This window comes from Moschus berezovskii, chromosome 26 (genome assembly GCF_049115385.1).
Source record: "Moschus berezovskii isolate FMDL1 chromosome 26, NW_MosBer_1.0, whole genome shotgun sequence".
Taxonomy (NCBI): Eukaryota; Metazoa; Chordata; class Mammalia; order Artiodactyla; family Moschidae; genus Moschus; species Moschus berezovskii.
Window position 1 is genome coordinate 8,819,885 of NC_142485.1, and position 20,940 is coordinate 8,840,824.

The 20,940-nt window shown below is 50.3% G+C and overlaps 1 protein-coding gene across 6 annotated transcripts in view; it reads left to right on the top strand.

Moving 5' to 3' along the window:
• The window catches only part of ANK1 (ankyrin 1), a 107,785-nt gene that overhangs the window by 68,415 nt on the left and 18,430 nt on the right, over positions 1-20,940 (top strand). For 4 of the 6 annotated variants that reach the window (XR_016036506.1, XM_088832709.1, XM_055416647.2 and 1 more), the window contains exons 34-39: positions 164-283; positions 1,527-1,605; positions 1,844-1,918; positions 5,533-5,664; positions 7,366-7,512; positions 20,077-20,635. Coding sequence is in view for 5 of the 6 variants with exons in the window: in XM_088832709.1 (XP_088688835.1) it covers positions 164-283; positions 1,527-1,605; positions 1,844-1,918; positions 5,533-5,664; positions 7,366-7,512; positions 20,077-20,635 (1,112 nt within the window). In the remaining variant the exon portion in view is untranslated. Of the gene's footprint in view, positions 1-163; positions 284-1,526; positions 1,606-1,843; positions 1,919-5,532; positions 5,665-7,365; positions 7,513-8,816; positions 11,042-20,076; positions 20,636-20,940 lie in introns of those variants that run through there. The other 2 variants (XM_055416650.2, XM_055416649.2) reach the window with 2 other exon arrangements.

Sequence of the window (20,940 nt, forward strand, 5' to 3'; positions counted from 1 at the left end):
GGGCCGGCTGGGCTGGTGACCAGGGTTGGGGGGAATGGCCTCTGAGCCGGCCGGGCTGGTGGCCGGGGTCTTGGCGGCGGTGTCCTCTGGGCTGGCCGGGCTGGCGGCCGCTCGGCGGGGCGAGGGCGGCCCCCGACCCTCCACCCTGTGTGACTGAATCCAGGTGAGGGACAGCAGTCGGGAGCCAGCAGGGGCCTTGTCCTTCCTGCGCAAGGCGATGAAGTACGAGGACACGCAGCTCATCCTCTGCCACCTGAACATCACCATGCCGCCCTGCACCAAGGTGAGCACCCGGCTGGGGCCCTCGGGCAGCAGACGGCCTGAGACCCCACCCCCTCCCCCCGGGGTGGAGAAAGGCCCTGGGCTATCCTCTGACACAGGCTGTGGCCCAGTCCTTCCTGCAAAGCTCAGGAACAAGCGTCAGGGTGCAAGGGTGACACCCGTGTTCACCCCGAGGCCCCGAGCTCCCCAGGATGCCCCCTCCGGGATGTTGGAAGGCAAAGCCTGAGAACCAGATGGCTGGTGGCTGAAGCTGTCCCAGGCACAGCAGGGCTTCTTCAGAGCCTCTTTCTTCTGAACTTGCTCAGGGGCCAGGCCCCCACAGAGAAGGGAAGCCTGGTGTCTCAGCCCGGTTCTCGCCTGGGGCTCTGAGCTCAGCGGAGGCCTGAGGACCAAGCGTCACCAGTTCCAGGGAGTGCCAGGCTGCACCCAGGATGGAGGGGCCGCCTCTCCCATGTTGGTGACTCCTGGTGTTTTCATCATCAGGCTTTCATGCCCAACAAGACAAGCAAGGCCACATCCAAATGTCGAGATTGGTTTTCTTTCCTGACTAAGGACGAGGGGGAACCAACTTCTTTTTCACCAGAGGGGCTCCTGAAGCCTTGAACAAGCACCCTGCTGCTTGGCCACAGGGCCAGCATGCAAAGGCTTGGGCATCAAAACAGGTCTTTTGAGCAGAAAGGAATTCAGAAAGAAAAGCTCGTTGTTGTTTTTTTTATAATTCAAACCCCAGCTCCACTGATTACTGTCTGAGTGGCCTTGGGTGGGTTGCCCCAGCCTCTGGGCTGGTGACTTGGGAAGAATGATGGTACCTGCCTCAGGCAGCTCTGACCATCAGGCAGGGCCTGGCACGTGATTAGGGCTGTGTGAGCTTATTATTGGGCTTCCCCAGTGGCTCAGTGGTAAAGAAGCCACCTGCAAGTCAGGAGACGCTGGTTCAATCCCTGAGTCGGGAAGACCCCCTGGACGAGGGCACAGCAACCCATTCCAGTATTCTTGCCTGGAGAGTCCCATGGACAGAGGAGCATGCCGGTTTACAGTCCGCTGGGTTACAAAGAGGCAGACATGACTGAAGCCACTTAGCACGCACGCACGAGCGTATTATCATCACTGGAAATGAAGCTCGTGAACCTCACTGACTCCCTCTCGCCCCACCCCCCGTATGCAGCCCGCGTGTCACGGGGCTGCCCGTCGCCAGGCTGTCCTCCCCACACCCGCAGCACCTCCTCCTGGTCTCTCTCCTGCAGGGCAGCGGCGCCGATGAACGCAGGAGGATGCTGACGCCGCTGGCCCTGAGATACAGCCTTCTCAACGAGTCCACAATGGGTACACACCTCTCTGTGCTCACTCCCTTCCAGGGGGCAGCGAGGGGGGTCACGGCGCCAGGAGCGCCCCGAGTGGACGCCGTCGGCTCTGCCCTCGGCTGGGGCCCCCTCTGGCCCTCTCAGGCTCAGCCGCCACTCAGGGGGACACAGAGTGTGACCTGAGTGCTCTCCAGGCCCCACCCGTGCTGGGTGGGCCTGTGTCCTGCCACGGCCACTAACCAGAACACTGTGCCCCCCAGGTTTCCTTGGTGGCACAGACCGGGCCGACATGAAGATGACCCTCATATCAGACCACCTGGGCCTCAGCTGGGCCGGTGAGTCAAGAATCGGGGCCAGAGGGCAGGCTGCCTGTCCACCCCGCCCTCTGCACCGCCTCCCCTCTGAAGAGCAGCGCTGGCAGTGTCTCTAAGCCTCCTCCCACCACCCACTGTACACCCGACCTGGGGCTGTTGCCCAGCCACAGCCCGTGGGCAGCAGGGGAGGTGGGCTCCCTCCCTCCCCACGTCTCTCTAGTGTTCCTCTTGAGAGAATCGACTTCTGACATTACAGGAGACCTTCGGGTGCGCCCAGTCTGCCCATTTTACAGATGGGGCGGCTGAGATCCCACTGACAAGGGTGACTTTGGTTGTGCAGCGAGTTATTGATAGAGCCCTGAAAAGACCAGCAAACCAAGAACACACAAGCAAACACAAAATGTGTGTCCTGACTGCCTGCCCACCGGTCCCTACACCACACGCCATCTGTCCTGCAAGGGCCTTTGCTGAGGGCAAGGAGGAAAGGCAAGCCCAAAAACCCTCTGCTGCTGCTTCTTGGTTTTGTGAGTGTGTATGATCATATGTGTGTGTGTGTGTGTTGTGTGTGTGTTGTGTATGTGTGCTGTGTGTGTTGTGTATGTGATGTGTGTGGTATATATGTGTTGCATATGTGTCCTGTGTGTGTTACGTATGTGTTGTGTGTCTAGTTTGTGAGTGTGTGTGTGTTATGTATATGCAATGTGTGTGTTTGTGTGTGTTGTATATGTGGTATGTGTTCTGTGGATGTGAGTGTGTGTGTGGTGTGTATGTGGTGTGTAATGTGTCTGATGTGTGTGTGCATGTGTGGTATGTATATGTGATACATATGTGATGTGTATGGGTTGTGTGTATGCGGTGTGTTGTGTGTGTGTGTTGTATGTACAAGGAGTGTTGTGTATGTGGTGTGTTGTGTATGTGTTGTGTGTACTTGGAGTGTAGTGTATGTGGTGTGTGTACGTGGCGTATTGTGTATGTGGTGTATGTATATGGTGTGTTGTGTATGTGTTGTGTGTACATGGAGTGGTGTATGTGTGATGTGTGTGTGATGTGTATGTGTTGTGTGTACATGGAGTATAGTGTATGTGGTGTGTGTATGTGGTGTGTTGTGTATGTGTTGTGTGTACTTGGAGTGTAGTGTCTGTGTGTGTATGGCATGTTGTGTATGTGTTGTGTGTACATGGATTGCTGTGTATGTGGTGTGTGTGTGTGGTGTATATGTGGTGTGTGTACATGGAGTGTTGTGTATATGGTATGTGGTGTGATGTGTATGTGGTGTGTGTACATGGAGTATAGTGTATGTGGTGTGTGTATGTGGTGTGTTGTGTATGTGTTGTGTGTACATGGAGTGTTGTGTATGTGGTGTGTGTATGTGGCGTGTTGTGTATGCAATGTGTTGTGTATGTGTTGTGTGTATTTGGAGTGTAGTGTATATGTGTGTATGGCATGTTGTGTATGTGTTGTGTGTACATGGATTGCTGTGTATGTGGTGTGTGTGTGGTGTATATGTGGTGTGTGTACATGGAGTGTTGTGTATATGGTATGTGGTGTGATGTGTATGTGGTGTGTGTGTGGCGTGTTGTGTATGTGGTGTGTGTATGTGGTGTGTTGTGTATGTGGTGTGTGTGTGTGGCATGTTGTGTATGTGGGTTGTGTACGTGGAGTGTTGTGTGTGTTGTGTGTGGTGTGTATGTGCTGTATATGTGTTGTGTGTACATGGAATGTAGTGTGTGTGGTGTGTGTATGTGGCGTGTTGTGTATGTGGTGTGTGTGTGTGGTGTGTGTGTGGCATGTTGTGTGTATAGTATGTGTGTGGCGTGTTGTGTATGTGGTATGTGTACATGGAGTGTTGTGTATGTGGTGTGTGTGTGTGGCGTGTGGTGTGTGTGTGGCATGTTGTGTGTGTAGTGTGTGTATGGCGTGTTGTGTATGTGGTATGTGTACATGGAGTGTTGTGTATGTGGTGTGGTGTGTATGTGGCGTGTTGTGTATGTAGTATGTGTACATGGAGTGGTGTGTGTGGTGTGTGTGGTGTGTATGTGGTGTGTTTATGTGGTGTGTTGTGTGTGTGGTGTGTGTGTGGAATGTTGTGTATGTGGTGTGTGTATGTGGCGTGTTGTGTATGTGGTGTGTGTGTGGTGTGTTGTGTGTGGTGTGTGTGTGGCATGTTGTGTATGTGGTGTGTGTGGTGTGTTGTGTATGTGGTGTGTGTGTGGCATGTTGTATATGTGGTGTGTGTACATGGAGTGTTGTGTGTATGGTATGTGTACATGGAGTTTTGTGTATGTGGTGTGGTGTGTGTGTGGCATGTGTATGTGGTGTGTGTATGTGGCATGGTGTGTATGTGGTGTGTGTGTGGCATGTTGTGTATGTGGTGTGTGTATGTGGCGTGTTGTGTGTGTGTGTGGTGTGTGTGGCATGTTGTGTATGTGGTGTGTTGTGTGTGTGGTGTGTGTGTGGCATGTTGTGTATGTGGTGTGTGTACATGGAGTGTTGTGTGTGTGGGGTGTGTGTGGCGTGTTGTGTGTGGTGTGTGTGGAGTGTTGTGTATGTGGGGTGTGTACGTGGAGTGTTGTGTGTGTGGGGTGTGGTGTGTATGTGGTGTGTATGTGTTGTGTGTACATGGAGTGTAGTGTGTGTGGTGTGTGTATGTGGCGTGTTGTGTATGTGGTGTGTGTACATGGAGTGTTGTGTGTGTGTGGTGTGTGTGGCGTGTTTTGTGTGTGTGGCATGTTGTGTATGTGGTGTGTGTGTGGCATGTTGTGTATGTGGTGTGTCTACATGGAGTGTTGTGTGTGTGGTGTGTGTGGCGTGTTTTGTGTGTGTGGCATGTTGTGTGTGTAGTGTGTGTGTGGCGTGTATGTGGTGTGTGTACATGGAGTGTTGTGTATGTGGGGTGTGTGTGGCGTGTTGTGTGTGTACATGGAGTGTTGTGTATGTGGTGTGGTGTGTGTGTGGCGTGTTGTGTGTGTGGTGTGTGTGTGGCATGTTGTGTGTGCTGTGTGTGTGGCACACGCACATTCTGATCTCACCATGGCTTTCCATGCTGGTCTTCCTCACCCCTGCAACGAGACTCAGCTCCTGTGTTCTCACCTAAAGCACCAGCGAGAAACAGCCGTGAAGCCAGCGGGGGAGGAAGAGCTCGCCCTCTGCGCCGGTGCCTTGCATTTAGATGGGGACTTGTATTCCCATTTTAAATGAAAGCAGCGCCTTTCCCTGAAGAAACACAAATACACAGATGCATTTCCATTATGACTGCTTCCTGAGGGAAGGGCGGCGGCTTTTGCCTCACCAACAGTGCTGAGGGCATCCGCTGTTCGGCCCTCCCCGGGGACCCCAGCGGTCCTGCGACCTTCCGTGGCTCAGCCTCATCACCCGCGTTCCAAGTGACAACAGCAAGAGTGTCCGTTCATTCATTCAATCAGTCCTTAGTACTCTCCTGTGATCACGCCTCCTCCTGGTGCATTTCCAGGGCAGGTGTCACCTTACACTAGGCATCCTTGGGAAGGCGGCTCCAAGTCCACAGGGGACTGTTCTCTATCTCAGGGTATCCCTCGGGGCGCCCCGCTCCACACTCGGGCTTGGGGCCGGGGCCGGCTCCAGCTGGTCTCACCCTGGTCCTGGTTCCTTGCGTGCAGAGCTGGCCCGGGAGCTGCAGTTCAGTGTGGACGACATCAACAGGATCCGCGTGGAGAACCCCAACTCCTTGCTGGAGCAGAGCCTGGCCTTGCTGAACCTCTGGGTCACCCGTGAAGGCCAAGACGCCAAGAGTCAGTACCGGGGTGGGGGCTCAGCTGGGACCCTTCTCTCCCCAAAGCCTGTGCCAGGAGCTCCCCAAGCAGTTCTCCCCAGAAGTCCTCCCTCCAGATTCCCGGGGTGCTGTTGACCTTTGGAACCAATCTCTTCTGCACACTCTGTCTCTCTCACACACATACACAAGTGCACACACACGCATGCACACACCTCTGAGGGTCCCTGGTCTTCTGGGCAATCCCGCCAGGAGGGCACATCAGAACCTTGGCCATGACCTCTTCCCATTCTCAGGATGAGTTTGCAATCACACCAGGACCCCCAAAAGCCTGCATCTGTGTAGGGTGTGTGCCTCTGGGTTGAATTTCTCCAACGAGGACTGTCCCCTCAGAGCCCAGCCAGGATTCCCCTCGGATGTAGTTCTTGTTCCCCCAGGATTTTCTTCAACCTGCAGGGAAGATGTGACTCACTCTTTTCAGCTCCCCAACCACACTCCCGAACACAAAACACTAAGAGGAAACGGAGTGTTTATATTTGCATCTCAAATCAACTGGCAAGGACCAAAGATTTCCAAACGACAGAATCCAGTTCTTCTCACTCTCATTTTCTTAAAGTATTCTTCTTTTTATTGTTTTGTTGTTTAGTTGCTAAGTTGTGTCCAACTCTCTGCAATCCCATGGACCGTAGCTCACCAGGCTCCTCTGTCCATGGGATTCTCCAGGCAAGACCACTGGAGTGAGTTGCCATTCCCTTCTCCAGGGGATCTTCCAACCCAATGTTTCCTGCATTGGCGGGTGGATTCTTTACGGCTGAGCCACCAGGGAAGCCCCAGTATTCCTTTTGGGTTACAAAAAAAAAAAGAAAAAAACAGTCTTTCCATGCCTTGAAATTCACCACTGTTGGGGTTTGGAAAAGATCTGTTAAAGGATAACAAAACACAGGCCTCCTTCACTTTGCTGCTGCTGCTGCATTCCCGCCCCCCCCCCAAATTCATCAGGTCTGCTGGTGCCAATTTCCAGCAGCATCTGCTCACTTTGTGTCTGTCACATTTGGGGAATTCTCTCAGCGTTTCACATTTTCTCATGATGACTGCATTTGTCCCGCTGATCTGTGATCGGGGTCCTTATGTGACTACGAAGACTCACTGAAGGCTCAGAGGAGAGGTTGCCTTCTTTAGCCATAAAATACCTCTAAGATATGTACCTTGTTTTTTTTCTAGACACAATGCTATAGCACCCTTAATAGACTAGAGTGGTGTAAATGTAACTTTCATAGGCACTGTGTATCAGTTGCTCAGTAGTGGCTGACTCTGCAACCCCACCACTGAAGCCCTCCAGGCCCCTCCCTCCATGGAATTCTCCAGGCAAGAATACTGGAGTGGGTTGCCATTCCCTTTTCCAGGGGATCTTCCCGACCCAGGAATCGAACCTGGGTCTCCTGCATTGCGGGCAGATTCTTTACCATCTGAGCCACCAGGGAAGGCCCTGGAAAATCAAAAGTTTGGTTCCTCGCTCTTGTTGGCTTTATTGCGTAGTGTGGAGGGAAACTGCATCAGCTCCAGGTCTGCCTGACTTCTCCTAGAGGTAGTTTGTTTGGACTTTTAGAAAAGAAGGGGCCTGCAATCCCCCCCACGCCCCAGAGTTCAGAGCCGCGCGGGCGGCCCACGTGGCCCGCGGTGGGTAGCGGCCCGCAAGCGCCCTCTTCCTCCGCTCTGCCCGCAGTGGAGAACCTGTACGCAGCCCTGCGGAACATCGACCGCGGTGAGATCGTGAACATGCTGGAGGGCTCGGGCAGGCAGGGCCGCAGCCTCAAGCCCGACCGCCGGCCCGCCGACCGGGACTACTCGTCGTCCCCCTCCCAGATGAATGGTGAGTGTCCCCCGGGCGTGGGGGGGCAGGCCGAGCCGCCGCCGCCGCCTGACCCTCCCTGGAACCTTCTCGCCCGGTGGCCGGAGGTCAGTCTCCCGCTGGATGGGCGGTGGTGAGAGCAGAGGTGATGGGGGTCCCGGGGGCGGGGGGTGCCCAGCAGGATAGGAGGGGCGGCCGCCGCCCCGCCTTCGCTCCGCTCCCCTGCTTGCTGCGCCCTCCAGCTCTGCGCAGACCCACCTGCGACCGCCTCTGTCCTTAGGCACGAGGTTCTGGCGCAGGTCCGTTGGGGACCAGCGGGGAGGTGTCCTTAAGCCCTCGGGCTACCCCTTCTCTGGGGCTAAGCGAGCTCTTTCCTTCGAGCGGGTTTCTTCTTTTGTCTCTTTTTTCTCGCCCCATCCCTTCCCGATCACTTGTTTGGATGAGGTTTGGCCTGGCACAGAGCCCCTCCTCCTCCGGTGACCCCGCTCCACGGGGACTTGACCTTTTTCCCCAACACCCCTCTGCGGCCTTTAGGACACCTTCCTTGCAGCAGAGGATGGGCCATGTGGGAGCAGGGCCCAGACCCCCTTTCCCCTCCATCTGCGTCTGGAATCAGAGCACAGAGGCGGGTCTGGCCACCTCCTGCTGGGATGGTGGGAGCTGGGACTCTTCCTTTCCTCTTGATCTCTTGACTCCACGTGCTGGGCCATCAATCTCTTTAAAATTCACAAGTTGGATCAGAGACCTGAGGTTCCTTAGAGGCCTCGAAAAATAATTTGGTTCTGGGCACCGGCTTTCCAGGTGCGGGGTATGCCCCCCCACCCCTCCAGCTTGCCCACCGACCCCCCCGCCACTCCTAGGTCACCAGCCATCCCGGCCACTCCCACGTGGGTGCCCCCATGCGGGCCCCTATGACTGGAGCTTGTGAGAGAGTGGAGGCAGGGGGCAGGGGGCAGGGGCCTCCACAGTGAACGCGCCCCTCACACTGGTCTCTCTCCCCGAAACCTGGCGTCCAGCGCCCCCTGGCGCAGGGTTCATCCGGTGACCGCATCCTGCGGCCTTTCTGTTCTGCCTCTGACCTCACCTGGGCTGCTGCTCTTGCCCGCACTGCTTGCCTTCACTGCCTCACCCCCGGCAGCCAGGGTTCAGGGCTTTCAGCCTCCCCAGATGCTTCTCCCGAGGACCCCCGGCCTGCCCTGGGTTGGCAGGGGCTGCTCCTCCAGCCGGGGCCTGTGTGCAAGCTCCGGGCTGTCCCCGGAGAGGAGGCGCGCTCTCAGCCCCAGCGTCCAGGACTCCCAGACCAGCCCTCTCCCTACCCCTTGCAGGACTGGTTGGACATGACGGGGACCGCTAAGCGACCAACTTGCTTTCCCAAAGACCGAGGGAGAATGGCCGAGAAACGCTGCAAACTGGGGGAAATCAAGAGATAAGACACCTTTCCCTTTTATAATGAGATAACCAGTCACTCGGTTGGGTTTATTAACAGAAACCCAGAGTTGGTTCAGTCAAGGCAAGGCAGCAAGTTTTGGGGGTTTTGTACCCCAAATCTATGGACACAGGGCACTTAGAATTATATGAGGATAAACAAGGCAATTACAACAATTAAAAACCTGTCAAGAGGACAGATCCCATGCCAAGTGTTCTTATCACAATAAAAAAAAGTTTTTTTAAGGGCAGTTACATACCCAAGTATTGATGAATGTCTCTTCTGGCCCTGGGACTCCTGTGCGGCCTGGAGACTCTAAAGCCCGAGCAAAGAGTTCTAACCCCCATGGGTCTGGGCCCCGTGCCTCCTAACTGTGGAAAGGCAGTCCAGTTGGGCTGCTTATTTAGCAAATGTTCTTTGAACACTTGTCACCTGCAAGAGGTAGTTCTAAGCCAGGCAGATAAGTCAGTTCTCAAACAGACCCCAAAAGGAGCAAAGCCCCAAACTCGGCCCTCATGGAGCTTGCCTTCTGTTGGGACAGGCAAACAAAAATTTATGGAAGTGAGTTAGATAATGTGCTAGCAGGGTGATGGGAAAAAATTGGAGTCAAGCAAGGTTGGCGTGTGGGATTGAGGGGTTAGATACTGGGGTGGGGGCGGGTAGCGTGTGAACAGAAGCTGGAGGGAGAGGCGGGGTGGACATGTGAGCTGGGGAGAGAGTGCCCCGACCAGCAGCCTGGGCAGGGGCCCCGAGCAGGTGAGCCTGGTGCATCTGCAGAGCACGGAGGGGCCAGAGAGGAGGACGAGAGGGCAGGGGCCGCAGGAGGCCAGCTCCTCCAGGCCGCAGTGGGGACGCTGGTTTTACTGGGAGGGCGATGGAGAGCCATGGCCGGTCTGGAGCAGAAGAGTCCCGAGATCTGACGAGTTGACCAGGGGTCCTCCCCGCTTTGATTGCAGACGCACTCTGAATGCTTCTGTGCTTCCTGGCCGCTCTGTCACCTGTCAGCCCTTCCGAACCCCTCGTCCCGCGGGTGTCCTGGCAGACGTGGGCCATGTGCCCTGCGTGCTCACTCCCGCCAGGCCGGAGCAGACACTCAGACATCCGCTTGGTCCATCCTGGCCTTTCGGGGCACCAGAGCTGGCTTCTGTGTGTTTTTCCTGCCTTCTCACTTCCTGTCCCGGGAAGACCATGCCCTTCTGGCCCAGAGAGGAGGAGAAGGAAGGATCAAGAGGTGGAAGAGCAGGCAGACGGCTGCCCCCTGCGCTTCCTCTGACCTTCTGTCCCCGGGCCAGCCCGGCCCTCACGCTGATGGCCACGGCATTCCCTTGTTTCCTTTGTGCTTCCCTGCCCTCTGCTCGATGGAGCCTCCCTCAGCCACTGTGGGCACTCAGGGCGGTGACTGGTTGCTCTGTGGTTTCAGGAAGATAGGAACCTGTGGTCTCGCATCCCTCCTTCCTGGCTTTTCTTGCTGGGTTTGTCTGGACTGGCCGGGGCAGAAGGGCCACTTTGCTTCTCCTGTACAGGAGGGAACTACCCCAGACCCTGGGAATAAATATGAAGGAAAAAAATTGCCCATAGAGCCAAAAAAAAACCCCAAAAATCGTGTTCCTAAAAATAAAATAGATTTCTCATATGAAAGGGAAAGATGGACATCTCAGATCCCATTCAGTCAACTTCATTTGATTTCATGGGTTGGATACAGTGTCTGCTTGGAAATATTATATGTCTTGTTTCTTTCAACTCTTAGCACAGCTGGGGAAGTGTGGCTTCCGTCTGAGGTCAGGTTGTCTGTCCACCCCTTGTCTAGTCTACGGCTGACATCAAACTATTAGGGTCATCGCTATGTCTGGGTTAAGAGAGACCCCGGGTGACAGCTGAGATATGAAGGGGCTGGAATCAGTGGGTGAGTACTACTGGATTGTTCTGCCCCAAGGCTGTGTTTGGTTGCCTATTACCTGATTTCCCCAAAATACAACCCCTAGGGGACAGCTCTAGACAGAGGGGTGGGCTGGTGACCCAGGTATGGCAGGATCACGAGAGACTGCTCGAGAGACAGGCACTTCTGGATCTCAACCAGAGAGGACTCAGCCAATCTTTCTGTGCTCCGGTCCACCCAGACTACGTTTGATGGTCCTCACTGAGCATGGCCTCTGCTCAGTAGGAATCCCCACTCCACTGAGTATGGCCACCTACAGCCTCAGATCCATGCTTGTGGGGGTGTGGGGGGGTGTCAGTGGGGTCTTCTGGAGACTGTGAGGGGCAGAGAGCATAGCCCCCAAACCCTGCAATCAGGGAAGGGTCTCTAGGATAAACACGAGGCAGAAAGAAGTCCCGAGGAAGGGCGTGCATGAGGTCTCTTTGTGGACACACTTTCATTTGGGTGAAATTCCATTTATGTGAACCCCAGGAAGTTTCAAGGTGGTAAAGTCACCAAGAATGAGACTCAGGCATACTGTGACTGGCAGAGTTATTACCCTCCCTCACCCTTAATCAAATCTTTCTGAGATTCCCAGGAGTGATAGAATATTTATCCAACCATATCTGAGGAGCTGTCTGAGATGCAGTCCACTTCTGGCTATCTTAGCAACTTATCTTAGGCAACAAGGACTGAACATATCCCTCCTGCTTAAAACAAGCAAAAAACGGACAAGCTATATGAAACAGCAGTTTTCAAGACACTCCCATCAGGCAGTAAAGGTCAGTGATATATGAAACGTGGAAAATAAATGAGGTGAACCCTACAATTGCCTGGATTATTGCCTCGAAAGAGTTTCTAAGTCGTGGCGAAAGGAAGAGAAATCCAGAAGACCCCCTGGTTAAGGAGAAGTTGCTGGCAGTCCAAGGAGATCAGGGCAGCTGGAATTCCCTAGAGAGAGAGCTGCACAGAGACAGCACTCTGGAGAGCTTCAGAAGGTCCCCCACAAATTTTGGTTGATTATTAATCATCTATTTCCAACAGTCAGACTGATTGTTCACAGACGTTGCATAGGGAGCACAGAATGGTCATTCTCAATAATGGCGAATGGTTAGCCCTAGATTGATCAATGCTCCCACCTAATTAACCTTGAAAGCAAAACTCAAGAGGAGCAAACTGTTTCCAAGTAACTCAGCGACGTAACACAGCAAAGCTCAAGAATCATTTGTTGTTGTTGTTCAATGCTAAGTCATGTCTGACTCTTCACGACCCCAGAGGCTGACTCCTCTGCCCTCCACTGTCTCCCAGTTTGCTGAAATTCATGTCCACTGAGTCAGGGATGCCATCCAACCATCTCATCCTCGGCTGCTCCCTTCTCCTTTTTACCTTCAATCTTTCCCAGCATCAGGGGTTTTTCCAATGAGTCAGCTCTTCACATCAGGTGGCCAAAATCTTGGAGCTTCAGCTTCAACAACAGTCTTTGCAATGAATATTCAAGGTTGATTTCCTTTAGGGTTGACTGGTTTGCTTTCCTTGCAGTCCAAGGGACTCTAAAGAATTGTTACAGGAATACAAAAAATCCAGCACCCAGCAAGATAAAAGTCACAGTGTCTAACATCCAAATAATCCAATTGAAGATTCTCAGACACACATTCAAAGAGGCAGGGAAACAAAACCCACAATAAGGAGAAAAATCAATCAATTAAAACTGATGCAGATGTTAGAATTAGTTGGCAAGAATGTTAAAACAGTTATTTTAACGGTATTTCAGATGTTCCAAAGTCAAATAGAAACTTGGAAGATGTTTTTTAAAGACTGAAACCAACCCCCTAGAGATGAAACTACAAGATATAGGATGAAAAATACACTGAATTAAATTTCATTAAAGAATAAAAAGTGAACTTGGGAACATAGTGATAAAAACTCCCCAAAATGAAACACACGAACAACAACAACAACAAAGATATTTAAAAGCATCAGTGAGCTATGGGGCAATTTCAAGTGACCTAATGTTTGTGAAATTAGTTTCCAACAGAGAAAGGGGCTGAAAAAGTATTTGAGGAATTAATAGCCCAGAATTTTCCAAGTTGACAAAAACAATAATTACACAGATCCAAGAAGTTCTGTTAATCACATGAAACGTGAAGTCTACTATACCAAGGCATATTTTAAACAAATTAGATCCAGTGATAAAGGTTTTAAAGTAGCCAAAGGTGGGGAAAAGATGCATTATATATGGACATAAAGATAAGGATTACATCAGATTTCTCACTGGGAACAGTGGAAGTAAGACAGCAGAGCAGTATCTTTAAAGTAGAACACATCCTTAAAGCAGAACATCTCTAAAGTAAGCTAGAATTCTATACCCAGCAAAAATAACTTCCAAAACATGAAAGCAAATAAAGACATTTCCAGACATACAAAAGCAGAAGGAATTCGTCAACAGGAAGTGACTGCTACAAGCAATTTTTTTTTTCATAAAATGTCCTTCAGACCAAAAGAAAAATGACACCAGAAAGAAATATGGATTTACATGAGGAAATGGACAGTGCCCAAAATGTTAACTATAAGGATAATACATAATTTTCTCATTATTTAAATCCCTTTAAAAGATAACTGTTCAAACAAAATAATATAACGTTGTGTTTGTTATATGAAAGTAAAATGTTTTACAATGATGGTACAAAAGTTGAAAAAGTTGAGAGAGAAAAACGGAAGTATATTATTGTAAGGTTCTTATATGCAAAGTGTTATTGTATCACTTAAAAGTAGACTGGGGTAGTTTAATGATGTATGCTAGAAGCCCTGAAGCAACTATGAAAATATGCAAAGAATCATAGCTAATAAGCCATCCAAAGAGATGAAATGGAAATCTTTCACTTAAACCAGAAGAAGGCATAAAGAGGGCTACCCTGGTGGCTCAGAGGTAAAGCATCCACCTACCAGTGCAGGAGACACGTGTTTGATGCCTGATCTGGGAAGATCCCACATGCTATGGAGCGACTAAGCCCATGTACCACAACTACTGAGCCTGTACTCTGGGGCTGGGGAGCCACAACTACTGAGTCTAAGCACCCTAGAGCCTGTGCTCTGCAACAAGGGAAGCCACTGCACCACAGTTAGAGAAAGACTGTGTAGCAGTGAAGACCTAGCACAGCCAAAAATAAATAAATAAAATTATTTTCTTTAAAAAAAAGCCTAAAGAAAGGGAAAAGAGAACAAAAGAACTGATGGGACAGAAGTAGAAATTAACAAATGAAAGATTTAAACCTAACCATATTAATAATCTCATTATTGTAAACGATCTAAAAAAATTAAAGGCAGATATAAAGGTAAATTTCAACTATATGCTGCCTACAGGAAATGTCTTTAAGTATAAAAACACAAATTCCTTAAAAGTCAAAGGGTGAGAAAGGATAAACTATGCTAACGCTAATCAAAAGAAAACTGAAGTGGCTGTAGTAATATCAAACAAGTAGATTTCAGAACAAAGACTATTACCAGGGATAAAGAAAATAACTTCATAAGGATAAGTAGTCCATCAAGAGGGCATCACTATCTTAAATGTTAATGCACCAGTAACATAGCTTTAAAATACATGAGCAAAATCTGAGAAAACCACAGTGAGGAATAGATAGGATCACAGTTATAGTGGGAGATTTCAATACCCCCATCTTGCTAATTGATAGAACAAGTAGAAAAATGAGTACCCAAATAGATTTGAACAAGTCATTCACCTTGACCTGATTGACATTTATAGAACATTCCACTCAATGGCAGCAGAATACACACTCTTTTCAACTGCTTCTGGAACAAACCAACATAGACCATATTCTCAACCAGAGGTCCCCGACCCCTGGGCCACAGTCCACCTGTTAGGAACAGCAGCATTGAGTGGTGGGCGAGTGAGCGAAGCCTCATCTGTATTTACAGCTCTCCTCAACACCCGCATCACTGCCGGGGCTGGACCTCCTGTCAGAGTGACCGTGGTGTTCGAGTCTCAGTAAATTGAACACAATAAATGTAATGCTCTTGAATCATCCTGAAATCATCTCCTGCACCTGGTTCATGAAAAATATTGTCTTCCACGAAACTGGCCCCTGGTGCCAAAAAGGTTGCAGATCATTTTCCTAGACTATAAAGAAAGTCTTGATAAATGTCAAAGAATTTAAGTCATTCAAAGTATATTCTCTGACCACAGTAAATTAAATTACAAGACAATAACCAAAAGATATATAGGAACTCGCAGACATTTGGAAGCTAAATAATACACTTCTGAGTAACCCAAGGGTCAAAGAAGAGAGCAAACGGGAAATTAGGGAGGATTTTTAAATCCAATGAAAATGAAAACACAACATGTCAAAATGTAGGGAATGCCAGCAAAGCAGTATTACGGAGAAATTTATAGCACTAAACATCCACATTACACAAGAGAAAAGTTCTCAAGTCAGTTATCTCAGCTTTGTAATATTTTAAGATATTCTAAAAAGAACAAATTAAACCCAAAGTAAGCAGAAGGAAGATCATAAAGATCAAAGCAGAAACTAATGAAACTAAAAACAGAAAACACTAAAGAAAATCGTTAAAACCGAGAGCTGGTTCTTTGAAATGATCAATAAATTGATAAGCATCCAGCCAGACTGATCATGAAAGAGAAGAAAAGAATTACCAATATCAAGAATAAGAGGTAATATCACTAAAGATGCTATAGGAAGCAAAAGGATGATAATATTATGATAATTTTATTCCAATAAATTTGAAAGCATAAGTGAGATTCACAAAGTTCTTGGAAAATACAAACTATCAAAGCTCACATAGGAAGAAAAAGATACTCTGAATATATGAAAGAAATTAAATGCATAATTTAAAACATTCCCACCAATTTGTAAGTTGGTGCAGCCACTATGGAAAATAGTATGGAGGTTCCTCAAAAAACTAGTTTCCATGTAATCCTGCAATCCGACTCCTGGGTGTATATCCCAAGAAAATTATTATTTGAAGATGCATGCACCCTAATGTTCAATGAAGCACTATGTACAGTTGTCAAGACATGGAAACAACCCGTCCATCAACAGATGAATGGATAAAGAGGATGTGGTACATATATGCAATGGAATATTACTCAGCCATAAAAAAGGATGAAATAATGCCATTTGCAGCAACATGGATGGACTTGGAGGTTATCATACTAAGTGAAGTGAGTCAGACAGAGAAAAACAACTACCATGTCATGTCACTTATATGTGGACTCTAAAATATGACACAAATGAACTTGTCTATGAAACAGAAACAGACTCGCAGACACAGAGAAACGACTTGTGGTTGCCAAGGGGGAAGGGAGCTGAGGGAAGGATGGATTGGGAGTTTGGGATCAGCAAATGCAAACTACTATATACAGGATGGATAAGCAACAGGTCCTACTGTATAGCACAGGGAACTATGTTCAATATCCTATGATAAAACAGAATGGCAAAGAATATGAAGAATACACACACACACACACACACACATATATATATAAAACTGAATCACTTTGCTGCACAGTGAAAATTAAGACAACACTGTAAATCAACTATACTTCAATAAAACAAATTAATAAAAAAAGAAAACATTCCCACCAAGAAAACTCCAAGCCTAGATGACTTCACTGGCAAATGCTACCAAACATTAAGGAAGAAATAACTCACTCAGAAAATTTTAAAGGACATAATATTTCCCAGCTCATCCTATGAGGGCCGCTTTACATTTTTGGTCAAAAAGAAAAGGAAAGAAAGAAAGCCGTTAAAGAAAAACTACAGACTGATAAGGAGTGAGCATTTATGCAGTAACTCTAAATGTTAGCAAATCCAAATCCAACACTATGTAAAAGGACAGTGCATCATGATCAAGTGGGGTTCCTCCAAGGAATGCAAAATAGTTGAATATTCAAAAATAAATCAGCATCTGGTTTTGCATGTAAGGAGCGTGGATGTCACCACACCATGCTGACAACAAGTAAAAGGCTAAACACTTTGAAAAATCAGCAACTCTTCTAGAATCTGTAGAAGTGAGGACTTAGGGCAAATTACTATCCCCCAAATCGGACAGTCTGATCGGTGAAGATGAAGAATTGCAATTTACTGGAGCTGAGACCTAAAGGCATCTACAAAAAAACCTGAAGCTAACATTACCCTTGAAAGACTGAGTGCTTTGCTCCCACATTCAGTAACAAGACAATCATGTCTGCTCCTCCTCAGGCTGCTTGTTTTCTTTTTTAAAATATTTATTTGTTTGGCTGCACCTGATCTTAGGCCACTCAGGTCTTCAATCTTCCTTGCAGTGTGTGGGATCTCTTAGTTGCAGCATGCGATATCTTGTTCCTTGACCAGGAATGGAACCCCAGCCCCCGGCACTGGGAGTGAGGTGTCTTAGCCACTGGACCACCAGGGACGTCCCACTACCCCTGCTTCTGTTCAGCACTGTCCTTGAGATGCTACTGGTACAATGAGGCAAGTAAGAGAAATAAAAGGCAGCCAGATTAGAGAGGAAGACGTAAACTGTCTGTGTTCACGGACAACATGATATATATATAAATCCAATGGAAACTAACAAATGAGTTTGGTGAGGTTGCAGGATACAATTTCAGTATATGAAAAAGTCAATCGAATCCTATACACTAGCAGTGAAAAAGTACAAACTGAAATTGAAAAAAGAATAGCCTTTACAATAGCATTGAAAAAACAGAAGTACTTGGAGGTGAATCTGATAAAAGATGTGGAAGATATACTACAAAACACTGCTGAGAGAAATTAAAGACGACCTGAGCAAACTCCGGGAGATAGTGGAGGACAGAGGAGCCTGGTGTGCAGCAGTCCACGGAGTCACAGAGAGTTGGATATGACTCAGCCACTGAGCAACAACAAATAAGTGTAGATACACTGTTCTCACGGCCAGAAGACTCAGTACTGTTGTCAGTACTGATCTAAATATCTGAATGAAATGATCTAAGTATCTGATGCAGCCCAATCAAATCCCAGTAGGCTTTTTTTGTGAAAAGTGACCAAGTTGTTCTAAAATTTATATGGAAAAGACCTAGAACGTCCAAAACAACTTTGGAAAAGGACAAAGTTGAAGGATTTACAGTGACTTCAAGAAATGGCAACCCACTCCAGTATTCTTGCCTGGACAATCCCATGGACACAGGAGACTGGGGGGTTATAGTCCAGGGGGTCACAGAAGAGTTAGACACGACTTGGTGACTGAACAAGATTTATTACAAAGCTACAGTGACCAATGCAGTGTGGTATTGCCATAAAGATAGATAAGTCAGTGAGTCCAGACATAGAACCACACATAGAGGAACAACTGATATTCAGCAAAAATAATTCAGTGGATCATCTTTACCACATATCATGCTGGAGCAGTTGGACATTTATGTGCAGAAATGAACTTCAATTCATACCTTACATCATATACAAAAATTAAATCAAAATGGATCATAGATTAAATGTGACACCTGAAACTATAAAATTTCTTGATTAAAACATAAGAAAGAAAAAAAACCTTAGAGATCTTGGATAAGCCAAAGATCTCTTATAAGCGATACCAAAAAGCGCAACCCACAAAAGAACAAATCAACAAGTTGGACTTCATCAAAAACTTCTGCCCTTCAAAATGCACTACAAAAAAATGGAAAAAAAAAAACAAAACGACACTAAGCTACTGATTGAGAGAAAGTTACCAAGGAGGATCCAGGTGAGCTGGAGTTACTGGGAAAACGTCATGAAAGAAAGAGGATGAAGAGAACCTGCCCGAGTGTGTGTGTGTGCGCGTGTGTGCGCCCGCGCGCCTGTGTGTTTATAGTCCCCAGCCCTTTAGCTCGGTCGGGGCCTGCCATGGAAGCAGACCTCAGTATTTTTTGGTGGTAGAAGTGAGTGGATGAGGCCAGCTGAGCTGTCAGAAGTCAAGCAGCTGGAGGGCAGGAGCTGAGGCCCAGCTGGGCGTGAGGTGGGCCGGTCTGGCCAGGAGACCAGCCGAAAGCCTGGACGCAGTGGAAGGGGCCGAGTGACGGTCGATCGAGTGGTGGGATGGAAAGTGTGGACACTGCCTTAGGGGCCTCTCTGGACTGGCGGGAGGGGCCCCTGGAGGCCCTGCAGGGCAGCCCCACCCACGCCGCAGGTCCCTTTGGGCTCTGCTGGATCTTCAGAGGTTGTGGGCACACGCGTGCTCCTAGGGCCCCAGACTAGCTGGACCCAGTGGAGAATCTTGGCTTCTAGCCCTTCCCCCGCCTGTGGATCAGCACCCGCTCCAAAGCAAGGGCAGCGATCCCTGCCTCACCGCAGTCAGAGGAGGGCTGAGGCTCCTAACACACACACCGATCTCACACTCAAGCCTGCGCCCCCACGGTATCCTGACATCTGCACACCAGACCCAATCAGGAAACTGTTCAAGGTCGGGGTCCCGGCACGTCCCCAGGGAACAGGCAAGGGACCAGGCTGCGCGTCAGGGGCCCAGGCCCTCTGGCTCCCCGCCCACGGGCTCACGGCTGACCCGGCCGGAGCAGGCAGACTTCCCAGGGAGCGGCGATGTGCTTGGCACCTCGTGGGCCCTCTGACCCGGCCTCCCGCTGTTAACCCTGGAGGACCCCCAGCCAACCTCGGTACCACTTTAGACCCTTCCCAGTTCCTGGAATCCACACGCCGCTGCTTGCAGACGGCTGACCCCATCCCAAACCTCCTCGGGGTTTCCCGTTTGACCGCTGCACCGAGGTCGGCGGATGCTCTGTGCACTCGCCAGAACCCCCGCTCCCACCCCCTGCGAGGGCACAGTCACCCACAGTGGTTCTGGGGTTGCCCCCTCCCTTGGAGGTGCCTCCCTAACAGAGCCCCCCGCCCAGAGCTGTGCCCAAGGGACGTGGGTACAACAAGAGAGCAGCCGCTTCTTCTGCGCGGCTGTCGGAAGGCTCGGGCGCAAGCCTTTGGATCAAGGCGTCTTGATCCCTGCTTTGGCCTCGGAAGAGCGAGCGTTCCATCCTCTTCTCTTGGCGTCCAGCCCCCGCCCCCGGCTTGCCCCGCACCCCGAGCCCCAGAGCCTTGTCCTCTTGCCCACGTGCCTGGGCAGCAGCGGCAAGGCTTGGGCCGCCCCGCCCCGGAATGCGCATGCCCGATCGTGGCCGAGCCTGTGCGCGCAAGTGGCCCTGCACGTGCGCGCGCGCGCGCGACGGAGGGCGCCGCTGGAGCACGTCGTCCTCTGTCTGCCCATCCAGGTTACTCGTCGCTGCAGGACGAGCTGCTGTCCCCCGCCTCCCTGCACTACGCGCTCCCCTCTCCGCTGCGCGCAGACCAGTACTGGAACGAGGTGGCCGTCCTAGACGCCATCCCCTTGGCGGGCACGGAGCATGACGCCCTGCTGGAGATGTCTGACATGCAGGTGTGGTCCGCGGGCCTCACGCCCTCGCTGGTCACTGCTGAGGACTCCTCTCTGGAGTGCAGCAAGGCCGAGGACTCGGACGCCACCGGGCACGAGTGGAAGCTGGAGGGCGCGCTCTCCGAGGGACCCCGGGGCCCCACGCTGGGCTCTCTGGACCTCGTGGAGGACGACACGGTGGATTCAGATGCCACAAATGGCCTTATCGATTTGCTTGACCAGGAGGAAGGTCAGAGGTCAGAAGAGAAGCTGCCAGGTCAAGAGAGGCAGGAGGATTCGGCAGGTGCAGGGCAGGACTCAGAGCGTGAAGTGTCTCTTGTTTCAGGCCAGCAGAGGGTACACGCCCGTGTCTCAGAAACCCCCACCGTGAGTTGGGCGACGGACTCGAGCCAGGACAGGTAAGGGCAAGGGCTGGGCTGCCAGGCGGGGTGCCTTTTGCCATCCCGGGCTTCCGGGAGGGGGTCCTGTGCCTAGCAGTGAGTAATGGGGAACTTTTATATGCTGCTGCCCCCCAAACCTTGTGTGCCGAACGCCCTGGAGGAAATAATTCAGTAAGGTGCCAGCTCGCCCCTGCGCCTCTCAGCCAGCACGCAGGCCTCTCTGTTGTGATAAAGAGTGGAGCTGCGTCTGCAAAGGCCAGTCTTTCCCCATCCCCCCCAACTTCTGTGCAGCCCCCAGGAGAGAGGCTGGGGGTGTTGGGATG